The 19,842-nt window shown below is 50.7% G+C and overlaps 2 protein-coding genes across 4 annotated transcripts in view; one reads left to right on the forward strand and one right to left on the reverse strand.

Annotated features, from left to right (window-relative positions):
- The first annotated feature begins 56 nt into the window (after positions 1-56).
- HSD11B1L (hydroxysteroid 11-beta dehydrogenase 1 like) lies at positions 57-5,352 on the forward strand. Of its 2 annotated transcripts, XM_054291213.1 has the most exons (8): positions 57-76; positions 644-952; positions 1,626-1,756; positions 2,686-2,797; positions 3,155-3,246; positions 4,060-4,153; positions 4,772-4,937; positions 5,114-5,352. In XM_054291213.1, the coding sequence occupies exons 2-8, from the start codon at positions 868-870 to the stop codon at positions 5,298-5,300; spliced, it is 867 nt and encodes a 288-aa protein (XP_054147188.1). In that variant the 5' UTR covers positions 57-76; positions 644-867; the 3' UTR covers positions 5,301-5,352. The 2 variants fall into 2 exon arrangements, with proteins under 2 accessions (XP_054147188.1, XP_054147187.1); XM_054291212.1 differs by lacking the exon at positions 57-76 and having other exon boundaries at positions 328-952.
- Positions 5,353-5,904: 552 nt separating this feature from the next.
- CELF5 (CUGBP Elav-like family member 5) overlaps positions 5,905-19,842 on the reverse strand; it is a 41,403-nt gene continuing 27,465 nt past the window's right edge. For both annotated transcript variants that reach the window (XM_054291201.1, XM_054291200.1), the window contains exons 4-13: positions 19,492-19,620; positions 18,860-18,939; positions 17,479-17,625; positions 11,528-11,672; positions 10,821-10,967; positions 10,543-10,605; positions 10,372-10,455; positions 9,151-9,294; positions 8,891-9,055; positions 5,905-8,023 (exon numbers count right to left, since the gene is read on the reverse strand). In XM_054291201.1, the coding sequence (XP_054147176.1) occupies positions 8,928-9,055; positions 9,151-9,294; positions 10,372-10,455; positions 10,543-10,605; positions 10,821-10,967; positions 11,528-11,672; positions 17,479-17,625; positions 18,860-18,939; positions 19,492-19,620 (1,067 nt within the window). In that variant the 3' untranslated portion in view covers positions 5,905-8,023; positions 8,891-8,927. The remainder of the gene's footprint in view (positions 8,024-8,890; positions 9,056-9,150; positions 9,295-10,371; positions 10,456-10,542; positions 10,606-10,820; positions 10,968-11,527; positions 11,673-17,478; positions 17,626-18,859; positions 18,940-19,491; positions 19,621-19,842) is intronic.

Genomic DNA, 19,842 nt, shown 5'->3' on the forward strand with positions numbered 1-19,842 from the left:
ATGAGAGGGCAGGGCCGGGCAGGGCGTGAGGGCATGAGGGGCGTGACAGGGACGGACAGGGCTGAGGGAGTGAGGGGTATGAGGGGGCCGGGCAGGGCCGAGCCGAGCCGAACCGAACCGAGGGTGTGAGGGGGCCGGGCAGAGCTGAAGGGGCTGGGCAGGACTTGAGGGGCGTGAGGGGATCGGGCAGGGCTGAAGGAGCCGGCCAGGGCTGAAGCTGTGAAGGAGCCGGGTAGGACTTGAGGGCGTGAGGAGCGTGAGGAGTCGGGCAGGGTCGAGGATGTGAAGGGGCCAGGCTGGGCAGGGCTGAGCCGAGCCGAGACGAGCTGAGTGAGGGGCCAGGCAAGGCTGAAGGGGCTGGGCAAGTCTTGAGGGGCGTGAGGGGGCCGAACGCGGCTCCTGCGCCTTTGTGGCGCTGTCCCCGCCGCTCTGTGTTCTGTCGCGCTGTGTCGCAGCGTGGTGGCGGAGCAGCTCATCCCGCTGCTCTTCTCATCCAGACACGGCTCCGTCCTGTGGGCTCTGCCGCCGCCTCCCTCCCGAGATCCCGCTGCTTTGGGGTCACTGCTGCCAGCTGTCGTTAGTCTTTAATGAATTAACAGCTCTCTAAGATTAGACACGAGAGGGTTTTTTTTTCCTCCTGTAGGCTCTGAGTGCAGAGGGCTGTGGGAATTGCCGGTGAAAAATCCTTTTTATTCTTAACCAAGGTGGCTGTGGCTCTCAGGGGAAAGACACTTCAGGTGGGCTCTCGGTTCTACAAAAGCCTCTCCCAGGCTGGCTCCAAGCATCAGAGGAAGGAGAACACGGTGTTATTTTGGCTGAAGTGCTCAGCTTCAAGACTTCACGTTGTTCCTCACAGCTTGGAGGGATATGAAGGCAATTGGAAAAGTTCTTTGTGCTACAGGGGTTGTAGCTGTGCTCATAGCTTTCTTCTGGGAAGACGACTTTAACCCAGGTAGGCTCGCCAGGGGGATGATTTCAAGCTGAAATGTAAGTCACACAAGGGAAGAGGTTGAGTTTCCAAACTTGGACTGATGGTCTCATTCCTGCCCGTAGTCTTACTAGAGTTGGTGACCCCAAGGCAATGTTTCATTCCCAGAAACAAAGAGAAACTTGAAACAAAGAGAAAGATGAAATTATCTAAGAGCAGGGATCCTGCTGTCTCTGTCGGGGGGGGAAAATGGCACTTTGCTACTGCCTTGCTCTTTTTATGTTTTGGTTGTAAATTCCTTGTTACAAATTCAAGAACCATCTCTAGAGGTGTGCAGTGCCTGGCACAAGAGGGGTGATGTGCCTCCAGACTGGTGGCAAAGAGTAAATTATTTGCAGAAGGCACATAGCCTTCTGGTTTCTGTGCAGCTTCTCAGAAGGTGAAAAACAACTTCAGGAACTTGGTTCTTTAAAGATTTCGGTCTAGCAACCAAAATCTAGGCCCTGTGACACAGCTAGCTGGCATTCATCGTGTCATTGCATCACCAGTCCTGCCTCTTCTAGTTGTGGAGAAGCACCAGGAATTTTGAGCACTCAGGTGCATCTTTCTTCTTTAAAGCTCTGCCAGTAGTTAAGGGCAGCTCCTCTGCTGCTTCTTCACTTAATTCTGTATCTTTTATTCTCTTTCCCATAAAAAGAGAGCCTGTCTGGTGCCCGTGTCCTCGTGACTGGAGCCAGTGCTGGGATTGGAGAGCAGATAGCATATCACTATGCCAGGTTTGGTGCTGAAATTGTGTTGACTGCCAGGAGGGAAGCTGTGCTGCAGAAGGTAAGAACCTCCTCCTTGTATGGGGGAACATATCAGAGATCCAGGCTTTTACCAAACCAACAAAAAAATGAGTTGTCAGCATGATGGATTTTCCTTCAGAACTGTCAAGCATGAACCCAGAAGAGAAGAAGATGCAAATTCAGTGCCTGAGCTTTTTTTAACTGCCTGAACATTTATTTATATGAGGGGATGGTGTGAAACTGCATCAGGGAAAATTCAGGCTGGACATTAGGAAAATGTCCAAAAATATTGTGCAACTTTTCAGTCCAGATTGTTCTATTTGTAGCTGTTTTGTTAAAAACTCAAGACTTTTTGTAGGTTAAATGCCTTTTGACCAACTCCAACAGATGAGATTTCTCCATCTTTATGAAATGGGGCAACATTTAGAAAGGGGAACTCTTTAATTGTGGGGATTTGTGACTTCCAAGGAAAGTTCTTCACTGTGAAATGGTGCCAAAGGTGAGCTGAGGACAGTGAGCATAATAATAGTTCCTAATGACTGGAAGGCATTATTTCAAAACTGCATATCATTGTCAGGCACATTCACACACTCAACATAGCAAAGGAATTATGAAAGATGAATTCTTTTCCAGTTATTTTGGAAAAAAGAGAAGAATTTAATGTAAAGCATAATCCTTGTTCCAGAAGATTTCCCCTGAAGAAGATTGGGGCTTTTTTCCAGTGAATCTTGATCCTGTCCCAGGTAGATCATTTAAGCAGAGAGTTAAATAGAGGTAACTCTTTGCAGGATGCAGATTCAGTCTGGATGCAGAATGAGCTCTCCATGGCCCAAACAACAATAAACTTTAAAATAAAGTGTGTCTCTGTCCAGAACTGACTCTCACTGGCTGTAGTATGTGCTTTATAGTGCCCTTTTGCCCTACTCTTTTTTCAAATATTTTAATCTTTGGGGTGTGTTCTTTTTCAAGGTGATGGAGAAATGCCTGACACTTGGAGCAAAGAAAATATTTTACATCCCTGCAGATATGTCTTCCCCTTCAGAGCCTGAAAGGGTGGTGCAGTTTGCTGTCCAAAAGCTCGGTAAGCATCCTGAGCATCTCTGGATTTCAGGTGTGTGCACAATTCTCATTCTAGAAGGAGCTTCCTGCTTCAGTTCCCTGAACTGAGAAAGGTGTTAAGGACACAGATGTACCACCAGAGCTAAGTTCTGCTCCTGAATCATTTCAGGGAGTTATTGTCAAAGTCAAACAGTTTTCCTTTCAGTTCTACCCCTGAGGAGCAGCCAAAGCTGCCCCAGATGAGCATATTTAACCTGTCTTCATGGTAAAGCACTTCCATCCTTCTGAGGGAGTGTTGGAGCCCTCCTGGCATTCCTGAGCTCCCTGGTTGATGCTCAGGGATGGGTCCTGTGTGTCACTGCTCTTTCTGCTCTCCAAGGGGGCCTGGATTACCTGATGCTGAACCACATCGGCACCAACCGCTTCCAGGAGTGGGCTGGGGATGTGGAGTACACGCGCTGGCTGCTGCAGGTGAGGCTCCCTGGGTCCCCTCAGCTTCCTGGGTCCCCTCAGCTTCCTGGGTTCCCTCAACTTCCCAGCTCCTCTGAGCTCCCTGGGTCCCCTGAACTTCCTGGGTTCCCTCAACTTCCCAGCTCCCCTCAACTTCCTGGGTCCTCTGCAGCTTCCCAGCTCTCCTGCAACTCCCCTGGCTTCTCCTGGGATTTTGGGACTTCTGCTGCTCAGAGTGACCCCAAGATGCATTAGAATGTCTCTTTTCCCAGCCTGGCAGTCACAGAAGGAGTCAGAACTCTTCTGGTTTTGTTCTCAAGGTTGTTTATTGATTTTTATCTATAAAATTCTTTCTCTGACCCACCGAGGTCTGTGTGGCAGGTCAGGTTGAGGGGAGTGGGAACTTAGGAACATAGGGAAGACATTAATATAATTTAAGAGAGCAGTCAAGCTCTGAAGAGATGCTGAATTTTGTGCCTCATAGTCTGAGCTCAGTCAAGAAAAACTTAGAAGGGGAGCAAACTGAGAGTGGTGTCTTTGACAGGGATTGCAGAGTAAAGAAAAGCATAAAGAAAAAGCAGGGACAGCCGGTTGTATCTTGTTAGGAAATGTGTATATTAAAGCCCAGGAGTAACCTTTGCTCTGGATCTTCTTCACTGCTTTTTCTGGAATCTGAAGGACTCAGGGATGCAACTAGAGATGATTTCTCTCATTTGATGTTTGAAAAGGCAATTCCAAACCACGCCCCTTTCCATTTCTGACCACTCTATTGACTTTCTTGGCTCATGCTTCCAAACCCTCTTGCTTTTTCCATGTCTACATTTATCATTCCAGGTGAATTTTTTGAGTTATGTGGCTCTTGCAACAGCAGCTCTTCCCACCCTGGAGAAGAACAGAGGTGCTCTGGTGGTTGTTTCTTCCCTCACAGGTTGGTGACTTTACCTGGAGTAAATGCTGGCCTTGTGGAAACAGTGATTCCCTGTACTGTCCATATTTCTCTGTTGTTCAACTCCTAAACATTTTCAAACTGTGCTTTTTATAGTATATAATAATATTATAATAAATAGATAATAATATAGTAATGTATTATTACTATAGTAGTATATATTTTACTATATATATTACTATATAATATATAATATATTTTACTATATTATATATTATATATATTATATATAATATATTATATATATTATATATTATATATATTACAATATATATGTATATGTATGTATATATGCATATGTATATGTGTATATGTGTGTATATATAAAAAATATATATTATATATATTACTATATATAATACATAATATAATATATATTACTATATTATTAAATATATATATATATAATATTTAATAATATAGTAATATATATGACTATAGTAATATGTATTTTAATATACTTACAGAAAGGGAGACTCACCTGAACAGGAGTTGAGATATAGTATGGCAAAGCCTCCATCTTTTCCCAGATTCCTTCTCCATGGATCCTCCTTACACTCACTTTTCTGGGGTTTTCCATTCTCTCTTTTCCCTTTCCAGGGAAAATGCCCACTCCCTTCACCACTTCTTACTCTGCCACCAAGTTTGCCCTGGATGGATTCTTCAGCTCGCTGCGCCACGAGCTCATCATGCAGAGCAGAGATGTGTCAGTCACCCTGTGCATCCTGGGCCTGATTGACACTGAGTCAGCACTGGAGTACACCAGGTGTGTGTTTGTCTGCAGGAACACATCTCTTCTTGAAAACGTGCAAAACAATGCCCAGCAGCTCTGTCTGAGGGGGTGTGGGCAGAGTGCAGCTGCCTGGGCACACACAGGGGGAGTTCACTGTGGAACAGGAGCTGTGGGCTCAGGTTTGTGACCCTGTGCCCGTTGCCTTGCAGGGGCAAAGTGCTGCTCAGCGCCTCCCCCGCTCCCGAGGCCGCGCTCGCCATCGTCCGGGGCGGAGCCGCTCGGGCACCCGAGATTTTCTACCCGCGGTGGCTGCGGCCGCTCTGCTGCCTCTGGGCTCTGTTCCCCAGCAGCGGGAACCAGGTGCTGCGGACCTTCTACAACTACAGCAGCCCCTGAGGGGTGCCCAGTCTCATCCTACAGCCCTGTAATCCCATTCCTGCCATCCCACTAAGCATCCTACTGAACCACTGCTGTCAATCAGGAGCAGGGCAGCAGTGCTGGCAAAATCCCATTTTCCTAACGTGACTCATGGTCTCTCATCCTGCTTCAGCCATGGTTCTGCTGCTGCTACCCATCAGTCAGAGATCTCTTCCACTCTGCCTTAGCCTTCCTCCCATCTCCCTCCTCCTTCAGCCTCCCCTGTGTGCTCTGACTGCATCCAGCCTCTGCTGAGCCCCAGTTTAACCCCTGTGTGTCTGCACAGGATGTCCTGGCATGGCTGCATCTCCTCCTCACTACTTATTTTGGATACCACGAACCCTCTTGCCTCCTCTAAGTAGAATTTTTATCTCTATTTTAATTAAACAAGTTTCTAATGTCTTGGTGTTGTGTTGATGCTTCCTCTGTGATGAAATATTGCTCCCCTGGGTTCTGTGGGCCAAGGGCTGTTTGCTGAGCCCATGTGAACTATTAAATTAGCCCAGGGCTCTGGCAATGTCTGTAAGCATTACTTAAAAGCAGGTACAACTAAGAAGATGAAGTAGAGCCCCAGTTACTTAGCAAGTAAAACTTTTATTAAATAAATTTAGGATTTTTTTTTGACCAGAGTGAGGAATTTGACATTGACAAAGCTTGTATCGCACCTGTAACATTGTACAGTCACATCAGTAACTGTGATGGAAGAAACTGTAAATGCTTGTTTTAAACCAGCTTGACCTAGGATTCCCAAAGTCCTTTTTTTTTCCCATTTTGCATTTGTTCATATTTTTTCTTTTTTTTTTTGTTTTGTTCAAAATTAGACTAAGTTTAAACTTCATGAAATTACTTGTAGCAGAAATAAAGTACATTATACAAATCACATACATAATAGATGTTAAGTATAAAAATGGTATTTACAATAAGTAAACATGGACTATAGAAACACACAGACTCTCACAGCTTCATTCACCTCTCATAAACTCTCAGCATCAGACACAGAAGGGTGGTTGAGGAGATCTGAAGGTACTTAAAGGACTGTGCCACAAACACCTGAACAAAGGGCAAACTGGAGGAGAATGAGAGTTGGCCGAGATTCTCCAAAATCCCCATAGCTCACTTCAGTATCAATTGCACCAACTTTGCCCCACCAACTCTCTTGTCCCTATTTCAATGTGCTCACACACCCTCACACACACACCAATGTTTGTGGTACCTTATCAAACTCTGACTATTGAAATCGTTCATTCCTTATCACTCTGGGGTTTGTTGGTTGTTCTGCCTTGCTTTCCTTTCCTTCCTTTTGTAGAAACTTGAAGAGACTGTTCCAAACTGTTCAAGGGCTGTGCCTTGGCAGGATGACACACACCCCCCACTCCCAGGGGATCTTTTTAAAATCCAGTTCTGAACTACATTCTGTGCTTTATAGAGTTGTGTATATAGTGTATAGAGCTGTCCCTACATATATATATGTGTGTATATATATATGTATATGCTGCATAATGTAAAATCTGTCTCTTGGAGGGGGTGCTGGGGGGGAAATCCCAGAATGGAACCTTCTTTCATCCTGTTTTCCTTGCATCTGCTGGGGAAGGCTGCTGAATTCAGAGGGAGAAAATGTCACCTGTGTCACCTGGAAGGAAACTGCCCACTGCCCAGTGCTGGTATCCGACACAGGGAGGCAGTGTGCAGCCCTGGGAGCCTCCTCTGCATCTGCTCACTCTCTCATCTCCTCCTGCCTTCATCAGGAAGATGCAGTTGCCATGGAGAGCTGTGCACCACGATCTGTGCCGTGTGTGGGGAGGCAGTGCAGCTCCTCTCTGTTAGGGACTGGTTTGCTGTGCTTTCAGCCTGATCACAGCGTGCTCAGGGCAGGGGCTGGCACCACATCCCAGGAGCTTGGTCTGCAGGAGCCCTTGGAAAGGTAAGGGAGAGCTCTCCAGATCCTGAACCAGGCTGGTGCTAAGGTGGATGAGTGACTCAAGCTGAGCAGCTGACTGTGCCCTAATCCTGCAGGAATGTATTTCTCCTTCTTCTTGCTCGAGAGATGTGCTCTCCCTTTCTCTCTCTGCCTCTCTCTCTCTCTCTCTCTCTCTTTCTCTCCCCAACCCACCCCCAGCTCCCTCTCTCCAAAATGTTCAGGCCTATCTGCAGTGCATGCTGAGAAGACACCGTTGCAAAGGCAAACCCCTCAATTTCCAACACCTCTTGCAAGCAGTCACTCTCTGAATGGAAAAGTTTGGTCCTGTGAGCTAGTTTAAAAAAAAAATAGAGACTGTATATATTTATAGTTATCTATGAAAGGGCCAGAAACAGAGCAGGAGGGAGGGAGGGAGGGAAATAAATTTCCACACATCACTGCAGTAACCTAGAGACACACCATGGGTTTGCTTGGTCCATGTTCTCCAGCCACACCCCAAGGAAGAGCTCGGTGTCCCAGGGGCTGCTGGTTTGCTGGTCCCTTTGCTTTGCACCACGTTAGCAGCAAATATGCGAGTCCAGGCGTGGCAAGAATCTTCCTCCTGGGCAGATATTGAGCCTTCTCTTTAATTGCATGTCTTGGAGAGGAGGGGAGGAGGAAGATGGGGTGGGAAAGGTGGGAAGCCGAGGAAGGAAAGGGGTGGTGTCAAAAGAGTCGATAAATTTACTGGCCTCTCTGAAAATCAACCTGAAGCAGAAATTCTTCCTCTGGACTTTCCCTTCACCTGAACAGAAATGGAGGAGGGAGGGAATTGGGAGATTAGGAGGGCACCTGTGCAAACCTCAGGCTTTGAGCTGCTGCTTAAACATGGAGGACTCTGACCCAGATCAGATCAGCCCTCCCCTGCTCCCCATCTGTAGGCTGGCAGGAGCTGGCTCTTGGACAGCAGCCCAACAAGGGTCTCACCTTCTCTCTGCTTTTCTGTGATCCCTGTGAAGCATGGGATTCTCTTCTCACCCCAGAAAGCACAGTTTGCAGACTAACTACTAGGGTTTAATACCTTTTTAGGCAGTCAAAAGCTTTTTGGGAGCAGTTGGACAGCACAGAAAAACCTTGCTTAGAGCACAAACAGGGCACCAACAGTGCCTGTTCATCAGGGCACTCACAGGCCTTGATGAACTTGACCAGCCCCACCAGTGCCTGTCCACACTGCCCTCAGCTCCAGGAGTTTCCTCACAGCCCTGTGCCATCACCCTCTGTCTGACACAGTGTGGAAGTGCCAGTCCCACCTGCCCAAGGACCTGTGCTGTCCATGGATCTCATCACCTGGGCTCCAACCCCTGCACTGGCTTCCCACCTCAATATTTATTATTGTCATTACAGAACCTGCCTGGCAATCACTGAACTCTGATCCTGTTCACCTTCCTCAGACCTGACCCTGATCTCTCTGGCCTGGCTTTGGGCTTGCCCCACAGCCACAGATTTCCCTGACTGATGATTGTTTTGATGATTGCTGAACCTGGCCATCATCTCCAGGCCTGCTCTGCTCACCCTGTGCCCCACCAGCTGTCACTGCCTCCACTCCTGGGCTCCCACCCTGCAGGGAGCAGCTGGAGCCTGGCAGAGCTGTGCCCTGCTGGGGACACTGTACCTGTGCTGCAGAAGTGACTCCTGCTGGCTCCCTGCTGTCAGTAGGGGTGGTTGGCATCCTTGGGCCGTTTTAGCTGCACCTTCAAGCGTTTCATGCCAATCTGGAAGCCATTCATGGCCTGGATTGCAGTCTGTGCACTGGATGGGTTGTCAAAGCTCACAAAACCTGAAGGAAGGACACAGGATGGGTGACAGTGGCACTGCTGGTGCCATGCCCAGTGTGTCACTGTCACTGATCATGCTTCCCCTGCCTGCACTTACCAAAACACTTGCTCTGGTTGGTGGCACGGTCCATGAACACCTTTGAGGAGATGATATTGCCAAAGGGCAGGAACATCTGCATCAGCTCGTTGTCTCCAAACTCCTGGGGGAGATGGTAGATGAAGAGATTGCAGCCTTCAGGACCTGCAGGTATGGGGGTGATGGAGGAGGACAAAACAGAAAGCCCCCAAAGGGCAGGGGAAGAGAAATGGGCTCAACTCACAGCTCAGCACTGGAGGAGAGCCCAAGCACTGCCTCCCTCTGCTCTGACCTCCCCTTGCTTGTCCCTGCCACTGGTCCATCAAGGGATCTGAGGGCTCTCAAAGAGCAACTGGGACACTCTATACAAAAAACTGGGAGACTCTATACAAAATCTGGAGAGCAGATTCTCTTTCAAAGCTTGCCCAGCTCCTACACAGGGTGTAGGAACTCACAGGAACTCACTACACAGTGTAGGAACTCTGTGAGTATCTGGGTGCTGTTTTGCTGGATGGAAATCAGCTGAGGTGAGAGCTCAGAGCTGTCCCAGTCCTTGGAGAGTGGCAGACACTGCTGTGTGACAGCTGCTGCTGCAGCACTGCCTGCAGCCCAGAGGCCACAGCCTTAACTGGAAACCTCCTGGATTGCCACACATCCAATTTATGGGCCTGGTGCTGTCCACTCCTCCACTTGCTGCTCCCTTGCTGACATTTGCTCTACCAATCAAGTGCAGAGAGACAATGCCTTTGCCTCCAAATTCTATTCAAGCCAGTTTTGAAGTTGAAAATAAACTCAGTAAGCTGTGAAGGCTGAAAAGAGAGGAGAGCACACTGCAGAGGCTGAAAAGAGAGGAGAGCACATTGCAGAGGCTGGTTTGACTGGCTGCACTGTGGTTCTGGCACCAGCAAAGAGGGGATGAGTGCTCTGCACAGGGAAGGTGCTCTTTGAGCCTGTCCCTGCTCTTTGCACAGGGAAGGTGCTGATTCTCATCCTCTTTGGTGTGAAAGTTGTTCCAGGGCCTCCTGCCCCTCTGCACCTGGCCAGATGTGAGGTCAGGAAACACCCTGTGATCCTTCCCACTCACTGCAGACACGTTGTTGTTTCCATACCCCAGCTCCAGCATTAAATATCAGTGGACAAAAATCAGTGCTACCTCCTCTCCATTGGCTCTGTTGTGCAGCAGATGAGCTTCACAAATCCCACCCACACCTCTGGCCACCCCATTCCCAGGGTGATCCTCACCTTCTCTCTGCTGCTGCTGCAGGATGGGAGGCTGCTGGGGGATGCTCTGGGCAATGGGGGTGATGGTGGTGGTTGGATACACAGCTGTAGCCCAAGGAGACAGAACAAAGCATTTACCTGAGGATCTGGTCAGCCACACAAAGGGCTGAGGGAGACAAGGGAAGCTGGTACCTGCATACTGCTGAACTCCTGTGAAGGCTGGGTGCAAAGTCTCTGCTACTGAAGGGCTCTGGGCTGCAGAGAAAAGCACAATCAGGACAGCAAAGGGATCACTCATGCATTCTGTGTGTTTGTGTTTCTGTGTTGTGTTGTTTCCCACCCTCACCCCCAAATGAGTCTCAGTGCCTGGCTGGGAAGGAGCTACAAAAATGTGGGAAATCCAGAAAAGAGGAGCTAATTGCAGTTCCTCAGGTCTCTGCATGGTGGGGTTTTTTTACTGTTCTCAATACCTGAATATGGCACAAGGCCGTTGGTGTAAACTGTTTCCAAGGTTGGATGCCCATTTGGGAATGGTACCACTCCAGTGAATCCATTGGAAATGGGAGCCACCAGGCCTGGCATGGCTGCTGTTCCCAGGAGAGGTGGTGAATGTAGCCCTGCAGAACAAGAAGAGAGGACAGCCCATGAAATCAAGGTCCCACAGAGCCCCTGCTCCCCCATTCTGCCAACACTGCTGTGTCTGAAGCCATTAACTCTTGTATTTGGCACATGGAGATGGCAGACTGGTGCTGGAGCCTTCACTAAATGAAGAGGCAGCACTGGTGGGAAGAGTGTGAGAAGAACTGAGTGCTGTCAGAGCTTTGGGTGGGGGGAACATCTCTGATCTGGGTTTGCTCAGCACCTGGCAGGACATGAGCCTGCTCTGACAGGGTTTGAACCCAACATTGATTATTGCTGTGGGGTGAGGATCATGAACAGCCAAGTGCGATGCTGAGAGCCCAGGTTTTTACAAAAACTGCAGCAAAAATGCACAGCCACGGGGCAGGAGGATGTGCTGAACATGTGAGGCCGTCAGAGGACTGCAGGAATTTGTGCAGAGCAGAGACTGCACTGCTGGAAAGCAGCGAGCTGAAGCAGCTGCTGAGCTGGAGCTGCAGAATTCTGTGCCCTGAGGGGACCCCGTGAGCGCCGGAGTTCCCAGCCGGGGGAGCCTCACCTGACGCTGGTGCGATGGGAGTGGCCGGCAGCCCGTTGAGACTGACGGCGCCGATCTGCTGGATGTGGCACGGCGAGAAGGCGACGCCCGGGCTCAGGTAGCTGCCGTGGGACGTGGACAGAACCGTGGTCTGCTGCTGCATCAGCTGCAAGGCAGGAGCGGGCAGTCAGGGCCTCCCTGTGCCAGGCCCTGCACAGCTGGGGGAGGCTGGGCACAGCAGCCTGGCTGGCACCTCCCCCGGGTGCTGCCACCTGCCCTGGAGCTTCCCCCAAAGCCACTGCTGGGGTGGCAGTGCTGGCTGTGCTCCCATGGCACTCCCGGGCTGCTGGGGTGGGCAGTGCTGGCTGTGCTCCCCTGGCACCACCAGAGCCTGCTGGGGTGGCAGTGGTGGCTGTGCTCCCCTGGCACTGCCAGGGATGCTGGGATAGGCAGTGGTGGCTGTGCTCCCCTGGCACTGCCAGGGATGCTGGGATGGGCAGTGCTGGCTGTGCTCCCCTGGCACTGTCAGGGCTGCTGGGGTGGCAGTGCTGGCTGTGCTCCCCTGGCACTGCCAGGCCCACGAGGTCCCTGCAGCTCTGTACCCACACAGCTGCTGTCCCTGCCAGCGTGGGACAGTGAGAGCCACCCCTGAGAGCCACCCTGTGCTGCAGGCAGGGCACACAGCCCAGATGCCAGGGTCACAGCTGGGCACCCCCATGCTCACCCTCTCGGAGGGGCTGTGGCTCACTCAGCTGGGCAGGGCAGCAGGACAGGCCCCTGGGGCTCTGAGAGCTCCTGCAGAGGGCAGGGAGCAGCTCAGGGCTGTGCCCCTGGCACCAGCAGCATCTCCCCATTTGCACTGTCCCTCTCCCTGTCACTTCTGCCAGGACAGTGGCACATTTATTAACACAGCTTTGCCTCCAGGAACAGGGCCCAGGTCCCTCTGCTTCTGCCCAGCCTCCATGAGCAGATCCTGCTCTGGCATGGGCAGGGCTCTGTGCCAGGCCCAGTTCTGGTGCCCTGCTTTGCCCTCAGAGCCCAGGAGCCCTGAGCTCAGGCTGTCCCCTGGCACTGCCCTGCACCCTGGGGCCGGGGGACATCAGCTCCTCGTGCCAAGGCAGAGATGCACAGTACAGAAGGAAGGGTGGGAGAAGGGTTAAGAGAAGAAAAAAAATCCTTTTGGTTCTATCTGACCATCAGTGGGAGCATAAGATGCCCTCAGAGTGCAGTGGCAAAAATGACTCGGATGCAAAATTATCCAGCCCTTTATCAGCTCTGTCCTCACACCGAGCAAGAAGAGCAGGGGAGGCCCTCATGGCTCTCAGGAAACCTGAGCTCCTCAGGAGGAGCTGAGGGGTGACACAGGGGGCAAAACCCAGGGAAACACCAAAAAATCTTCCTGACATTGCCACACAAGCACAGAGCTCTCCAGGAACCCACCCTGCCCAGTAAGGCAGTGTTGGGAAATTTACCTGACTACAGATTGGAAAAGTACAAAGCCGTGGCTAATTCCAAGTTCTGCACCTGCTAGATAGTGTGTCCTTGGGCCTGGCTGCAGTATCATAACTAATAGTTAAAGAGACATGAGAAAAGAGAGATGTAACCCCTGGGGACTGAGGAAGAGTTCATGGTATAGTTTAACCAATAGATAGCTTGGCTTACAGAATATTCATGAGCTTGTTATTTGCTGTATAAGTGTTTGATGCTTTCTTCAATAAACTGGACCTGTGATGAACCAGCTGGTGTCCTGGTCCTCTTCCTACGACAAGGCAGCTGGGCCAGGGCTGTGAGAGGTTTGTGGCCAGCTAAACCTCCCAATCTCCTCACCCAGCAGCTGATCATGGCTTTAGCACAAAGAGAAGAGGAATTTCATGGCAGGGCTGCCTCTGGAAGCTGAACAAGCCCAGCCCTGGGGTGAAATTGGCTGGAGCCCTTTAGGGGATGGGTGAGAGCTCCCAGGCCCATCCCAGTGCAGGGCCTGGGGCAGGGGACAGCACAGGGGTCACTCCTGTGCCACTCCAGACAGGACAAACCCTGGTCCCACCTCTCTGTGCACCCCCAAACCACCCCTGGCTCCCCTGCACTCACTCCTGGAGCCCCCAAGCCAGGGCTGCAGTCACACCTGGGGTCCCTGGGGGATTCCTGCTCCTGTCCCTCTCCAGAGTGCAGGAACCACCACATTTCCCACTCACTAAGTGAACATTGATCTTCTCTTTTCTCATTTCTGTGCCACACTCTGGCTGGACCAAGGCTACAGCAGCACCAAATTGCCACTCTGGAATTGTTCTCTTCACTTACATAAAATTATCATAATGAACCATAAGAGCAGAAATAAAAGGAGGGGAGGTGTGAACAAATTATGTTTTGTATTTGGAACTAATTGATTTATGATAGACAAGAAATATTCAAGCATTATAAGCACTTAGTAAATTGCTCTAGTTTCTTTTTTAAGACTTCAGGCCTCTTTTTTATTGATAATTTCTTTTTCAGCTCCCAAACTTTTCCCTGAGTCCACCTGAACTGACTTGTTGAATAAAATGAACTCATTTGCAGAAGCACCTGGGATCAAAACCTGATTTAAGCACTGAAATAAACTGATTTTAGATGCTTGGCCAGTTGTACTTCCCAGATGAGACCTTTCCATACAGTTTCAGCTCTTTGACATTTTAAGCACCTTATTTTGCATATTTGCATAGATCTAAATAACTTCAGACTAAACTTAGTGTATGATTATTTCACGTTTGAGATAGATTTTGAAGAATAAGGTTATTAATATAAATTTAAACCAGACAACTGAAAACAAAACAAAAACAAACCCAGGGTCCAAATTTCTTCTTAAACCCCTGGGGACCACTTTGGTCTGGTAACTCAGCAAACTCTTGTGGGGACAGGGAGAGGGAACTGCTGGGGATGAAATTATGGCTACAAGAAATGTTGTGTATGAAATTATGGCTACAAGAAATGTTGTGTATGAAATTATGGCTACAAGAACTGTGGTGCTTCTGATGCACCAGCTCACCCCAGCAGCTCTTGCTCCTGTCAGTGTGGTTCAGCCACATCCAGAATGGGCAGAAGGGTCAGAATTCAGAATTGTCAGAATCCAGAATTGTCAGAATTCTCAGAATCCAGAATTCTCAGCTGCATTTCCCAGCCCTGGAGGGACCCTGGGTGCAAGCATTTCCTCCTCCAAGCCCAAAATGAGGATGAAGGATTTTGGGTTTCCTCCTCACCAGAGGTCCCAGCTGCCAAGGGCTGCCCATGGTTTTGAGGAGCCAAAAGGAGATTCAGCATGGAAATCCCTCTCTTTTGCCCCCACTTTCAGAGATGTCAGGTGGGATTCCAAAGGGCTGATTCCCTCTCCCTCTGATGGTGGCATTTGGTGTTCTCTCCTCCAGAAATGAGAGCAAAGATGGGGATGGCACAAGAAAAGAAAGATCAGGTGTGAGGTCAGTGCCTCAGGGAAAAAACAGAACCAAACCCAGTGGAAAGTAAAAGGAAAAGAAGGAAAAAAAATCCCCAAAAAGTGGGAGACAGGCTGAGCCTTGAGTCAAGGGGAAAGCCAAAACAGAGTCACAGAGGGAAGGCCAGTGAAGAATCAGAGAGAAACACAGCAACAGACACAGCTGAGGAGAAAGAAGATGCAGACAAGCAAGGAGGCACAGCTTAGACCTGACTTGGCATCACCAGGGCTCCTGAGTCTGGAAGCTCTCACTGCTCTTCCTCCTTTCACAGCCTGGAGCTCAAGCTGCTAAAGCAGCTCCTGGCACCACAACCTCACTGTGTGGTCCCTCCCTGCCCTCACCACCACTCCATGCCCACATCAGGGCCATCTCTGGGACACCAGGATCATCATCTCATGGTGGGTACAACTCTGCCCTCAGCTGCAGCTGGCTCCTGGAATGGACAGAAAAGGATCCTGGCAAAAGGTGGTGCCTGGTGACAATAATCTGTGTGGGATCGATTCTTTGTTTGGCTTGAGAATTTCCCCAAAGTTGTAGAGCCTCATATGCATTTCCTTTTTATCTCATCCATACTCTTGCCACACACTTAAAATGCATTTGGCAGTTTTTGGGGAATCTTTGAGGATTGAGCCAACAATTGAGATGCAGATCCTCCTCTGCCATGTGAATGAAAGGAAGGCACAGCAAGGAGCTGCTAAAGCCAGAGGAAGTGTCCACATACACAAAACCAGGTTTATTTGCACTCCCCCCTAGGGAATTACATTCAGTAACAATATCTGCTTTGGACTTCTTTGTCCACACAAGAATCTCTCATTCCTTGAGCAATTTCTGAGCCTCCTCCCATGGGCTTTACCCTTGGCAGCAGAGACCTGAAAGTGACAGTCACCAAGGAGGCTCAGACAATGCTCCAGCACAGCTGATGTGGGCCTTGCTGAGTTTGGGACCTACCTGGAACATCAATGGCCATTGCCACCATCCTCCAGGGCAAGGAGGGTCTCTCGCTAAATCCCAGAGCACAGCCAGGCTGCTGAAACACCTCTGGCTCTCTGCTCCCTCTGCAGCACCTTCCAACTCCCACTGGCCAAGTGAGAGAACCTGGGAGCAAGAACAGCACTGGGGGAACTTGCTGGGAATTTCAGCAGAGAAATGAACTCCTGAAGCTGGGTCCAGAGCTCTCCTGCTGCTCCAAACCCAGAGAGACACATTTGTGTCACACAGAGGAAGGGCTCACAGGTTGGTATTGCAGGAACCAATGCTCTGAGCTCTCCTCAGAACAAGCCACAAAGGACATGGGTCATGACTGACCTGCTCCCAACACCTCCAACAACATCAGAGAAATCCCAGGCTCACTCTGAGGAGGCCCCAGCTCTCCCAAGCAGCCTTCCTGCTCTGTGACTCTGTTTTGGCTTTCCCCTTGACTCAAGACTCAGCCTGTCTCCCACTTTTTGGGGATTTTTTTCCCTTCCTTTTATTTTCCACTGGGTTTGGTTCTCCTGAGGCACTGACCTCACACCTGACTCTTTCTCCTCTTGTGCCATCCCCATCTTTGCTCTCCCTTCTGGAGGAGAGATCCCAGGCTTCACACCTGCTCCAGATTGCAAGGCAAGATGTATTTTATTACCATCTGTATGGCAGATTATCTTTGTCAAGTGGGCAGCTTGCCTTATCTCTCTCTGAGTGACCACAATCACACCTCCCCTGGGAGGGGACATTGCTGATAACAGCTACTGAATGTCACTGCATGGCTGATAAGAACTGCAGCATCCCACTGGGAGATGTGAGCCCAGAGGGAGGAGCCAAGCATTCCTGCCTGGATATAATCTGGAGATTTCAAACATTCCTACCCAGATATAATCTGGAGATTCTGGAACCTCAGCCAAGCATTCCTGCCTGGATATAATCTGGAGATTCTGGAACACCAGCACAGCTTCTCCACTGGATTCCCCAGAGGAACAGCAGCTGCCTCTTCCACTGGAGCTTCAGAGGAAGATTCTACCCTTCTCCAGGATCCCTGCACCAGCAGAACCACCCCTGACACTGCAGGAGGGCTGCAGCCACAATTCCAATGGGACTGCCACCAACACCCTGACCCACAGAGTGTCAGGTTGGGTTCTGACTCTGTCAGCGTTGTTCTAGTTTACTGCATTGTTTATTTTATCCTTTTGTTTTTCTCTTCCCTATTAAAGAACTGTTATTCCTGCTCCCTTATTTTTGCCTGAGAGCCCCTTAATTTAAAATTTATAGCAATTCAGAGGGGTGGGGAGGGTTTACATTTTCCACTTCAGGGGAGGCTCCTGCCTTCCTTAGCAGCCTCCTGTCTTTCCAAACCACAACAACACCTTTGCTGTTCCCTTGTCCCTCCCTCCGTTGCCAACAGAAAAACCACACAAAAACTCTGCCAGACGAGGCAGCTGAGTGCTGAAAGGAGGCAGTGGGTGCTGAAAGGAGGCAGCCAGCTGCTGGGGAGCTCTCCCAGGGGCTGCAATCCCCCCTTCCCCCGTGGATACTCACAGCCTGCGCATAGGCGCTGTATGGGCTGAACGGCAGGGAGAGAGATGGAGTGAGAATGCCCAGCTGCCCCACCATTTGCTGCATACGGCGCAGGGTCCTCTCCTTATCTGTGTCAGCAAACTTCACCACTAGACTGGAGGAGGCACCCTAGGCACAGAGAGAGGAGACAGAGGAGGCAGGAGAGAAGGAAGAGGCGTGGGACAGCCAGAGCGGTCAGGCAAGGGAGGACGGGGCAGGACAGGCAGCAGAGAGGAGTGGGAGAGGAGCAGAAGAGCAAATATTGGTGTGGAAGTGCTGGGGAGCTGCCTGGAACCTGGGCTGTGCCTTTCCCCCATCTGTCTGTCCATCCAACCCTTCCCTCTCACACCCTGAGCCTCACACAGCTGCCTATGGATACACACATCCCTGGCTGTGCTCAGCAGGTGATGGTGCAGCCAGGAACACCCAGGGCATCGATGGCCACAAGCACCACCATGAGCTTGGCTGCACAGGCAGAGCAGCTCCTGGCAGCTGGGAATTCCCTGGCTGCACTGTCCTGTCCATTAGGTGCCCCAAAGTGAGGTTGGACATTGCCAGAGCAGCTCCTGGGAATTCCCTGGCTGAAGCTGTCCTGTCCCTGAGGTGCCTCAAATTCAGGTTGGTGCAGCCACAGCAGCTCCTGGGAATTCCCTGGCTGAAGCAATGCACTGTCCTGTCCCTGAGGTGCCCCAAATTCAGGTTGGACATTGCCAGAGCAGCTCCTGGCAGCTGGGAATTCCCTGGCTGAAGCTGTCCTGTCCATCAGGTGCCTCAAATTCAGGTTGGTGCAGCCAGAGCAGCTCCTGGCAGCTGGGAATTCCCTGGCTGCAGCTGTCCTGTCCCTGAGGTGCCCCAAATTCAGGCTGGAGGTTGCCAGAGATGAGGCCACAGCTGCAGCCCCACTTGCACAGCTCCAGCCACACAACCCCACACAGGCACAAAGGGTTCCCACCCACACCCAGCCCACCCCAGGGGTCTCCTCTGCTGCCTGAATCAGAGCAGCCAAGGAGAGCTCACACACTGAAGCCCTGAGCACCCATGTTGGCTGAACTGTCAGCTTTCACCCTGCTCAGTTTTGAACAGGTGGCTGCTTCTAAGACAAAACCATGGCCTGATTTTTGGCTCATTCAGCTTTTACAGCTGTGAGTGCTGTCCCTCCCAGTGTGGAGGAACACAGGCACAAAGAGCAGCCCAGGGCACAGGATGGTCACTGAGAGGAGCACACACACACACAGAGCTCCCAGCCACACCACACACTGCTGCTGAACCTGCTGTGGTTTTTTGGATAGTGTGGGGAGGTGTCTGGAACAGGGAAATGGGACAAGGATGAGGAAGAGGGAAGGTCCCCTGGCCTTATACTCACGGGCATTGTCTGGCTGCCATGGAGGGCGTGGATTGCTGCCTGAGCCTCTGTGTGAGATGAGAACTTTACAAAAGCACAGCCTGGAAAGGGACAGAAAGAGCACAGGAGATTGCAGTGACAGGAGTGCTGTGAAAGTGCCATCACTCAAGAGACAGTGTCTGTATCTCAGGTAAGGCAAAGGAAAGCCACCCCAAGGAAGCAGGGAACAAAAAGGATGCCTCATCCCAAGTCCTCTAGCCTGGAAAAAAGAGGAAGGGTCTCAAATTATTACATCAATGATATATTCTGCAGATGATGACACCATCTCCACCCTTGCCCCTGATCACCTCTTCCCCAAATTCTTTGTGGATTCCTCATTGTGGGTACAAACACTTCAACCTGCAGCCCCAGCTGGACAGGACAGGCTCAGGACAGAGCAGTGACAGCTCAGCTACTCATCCTGTTCTGCCTCCCTCCTGCTCTGCCCACCTTCCCCAACCCCTCCTGGCAGCACAGGGATCCTGCCCTGCTCCCTATTCCTGCCTGGTTTATGGGTTCCCCTAAATCCAGGGTGCCCCAGGGGGGAGCTGAGGCTGGTGAGCAGCACCCAGGGCAGGGACAAAGGGCAGGACACACAGAGGGTGGGTTCACACCTTTGCTGTTCCCATCAGGTCCACGGAGCACCGTGCATTCATCAATGACCCCAAACGGTTCAAAGAGCCGGAGCACGTCATCCTCAGACTGCTGCTTATTTAGCATGCCCACAAAGAGCTTCCTGTCCCCTAGGGGCAAACACAGAAACATCAACCTGCTATGAGGCTTGCAGTCCAGGACAGGAGGAGAGGAACACTTGAGCACAGAACAGCCTGCTGTTGGAAACATGCCTGCCATGGAAATGCTTCTAGGGGTGAAAACGCAGGGTTTGCCCAAGCTCCTCACACCTTCAAGGGTTTGTGTGGCTTCCCCTGTCCTACCCTCCCCAGTGGAAAACAACAGATATATAA

This window comes from Melozone crissalis, unplaced genomic scaffold, assembly GCF_028551555.1.
Source record: "Melozone crissalis strain CALT ecotype California unplaced genomic scaffold, PUWL_Pcris_2 ptg000088l_1, whole genome shotgun sequence".
NCBI classification, from domain to species: Eukaryota; Metazoa; Chordata; class Aves; order Passeriformes; family Passerellidae; genus Melozone; species Melozone crissalis.

Excerpts from the sequence above, each read along its gene's own strand:
- HSD11B1L (XM_054291213.1), top strand. The coding sequence starts at position 868 with ATGAAGGCAATTGGAAAAGTTCTTTGTGCTACAGGGGTTGTAGCTGTG. Across the intron at positions 1,757-2,685 it reads GGGAAGCTGTGCTGCAGAAG|GTGATGGAGAAATGCCTGAC; the intron begins GTAAGAACCTCC and ends TTCTTTTTCAAG. Across the intron at positions 2,798-3,154 it reads GTTTGCTGTCCAAAAGCTCG|GGGGCCTGGATTACCTGATG; the intron begins GTAAGCATCCTG and ends CTGCTCTCCAAG.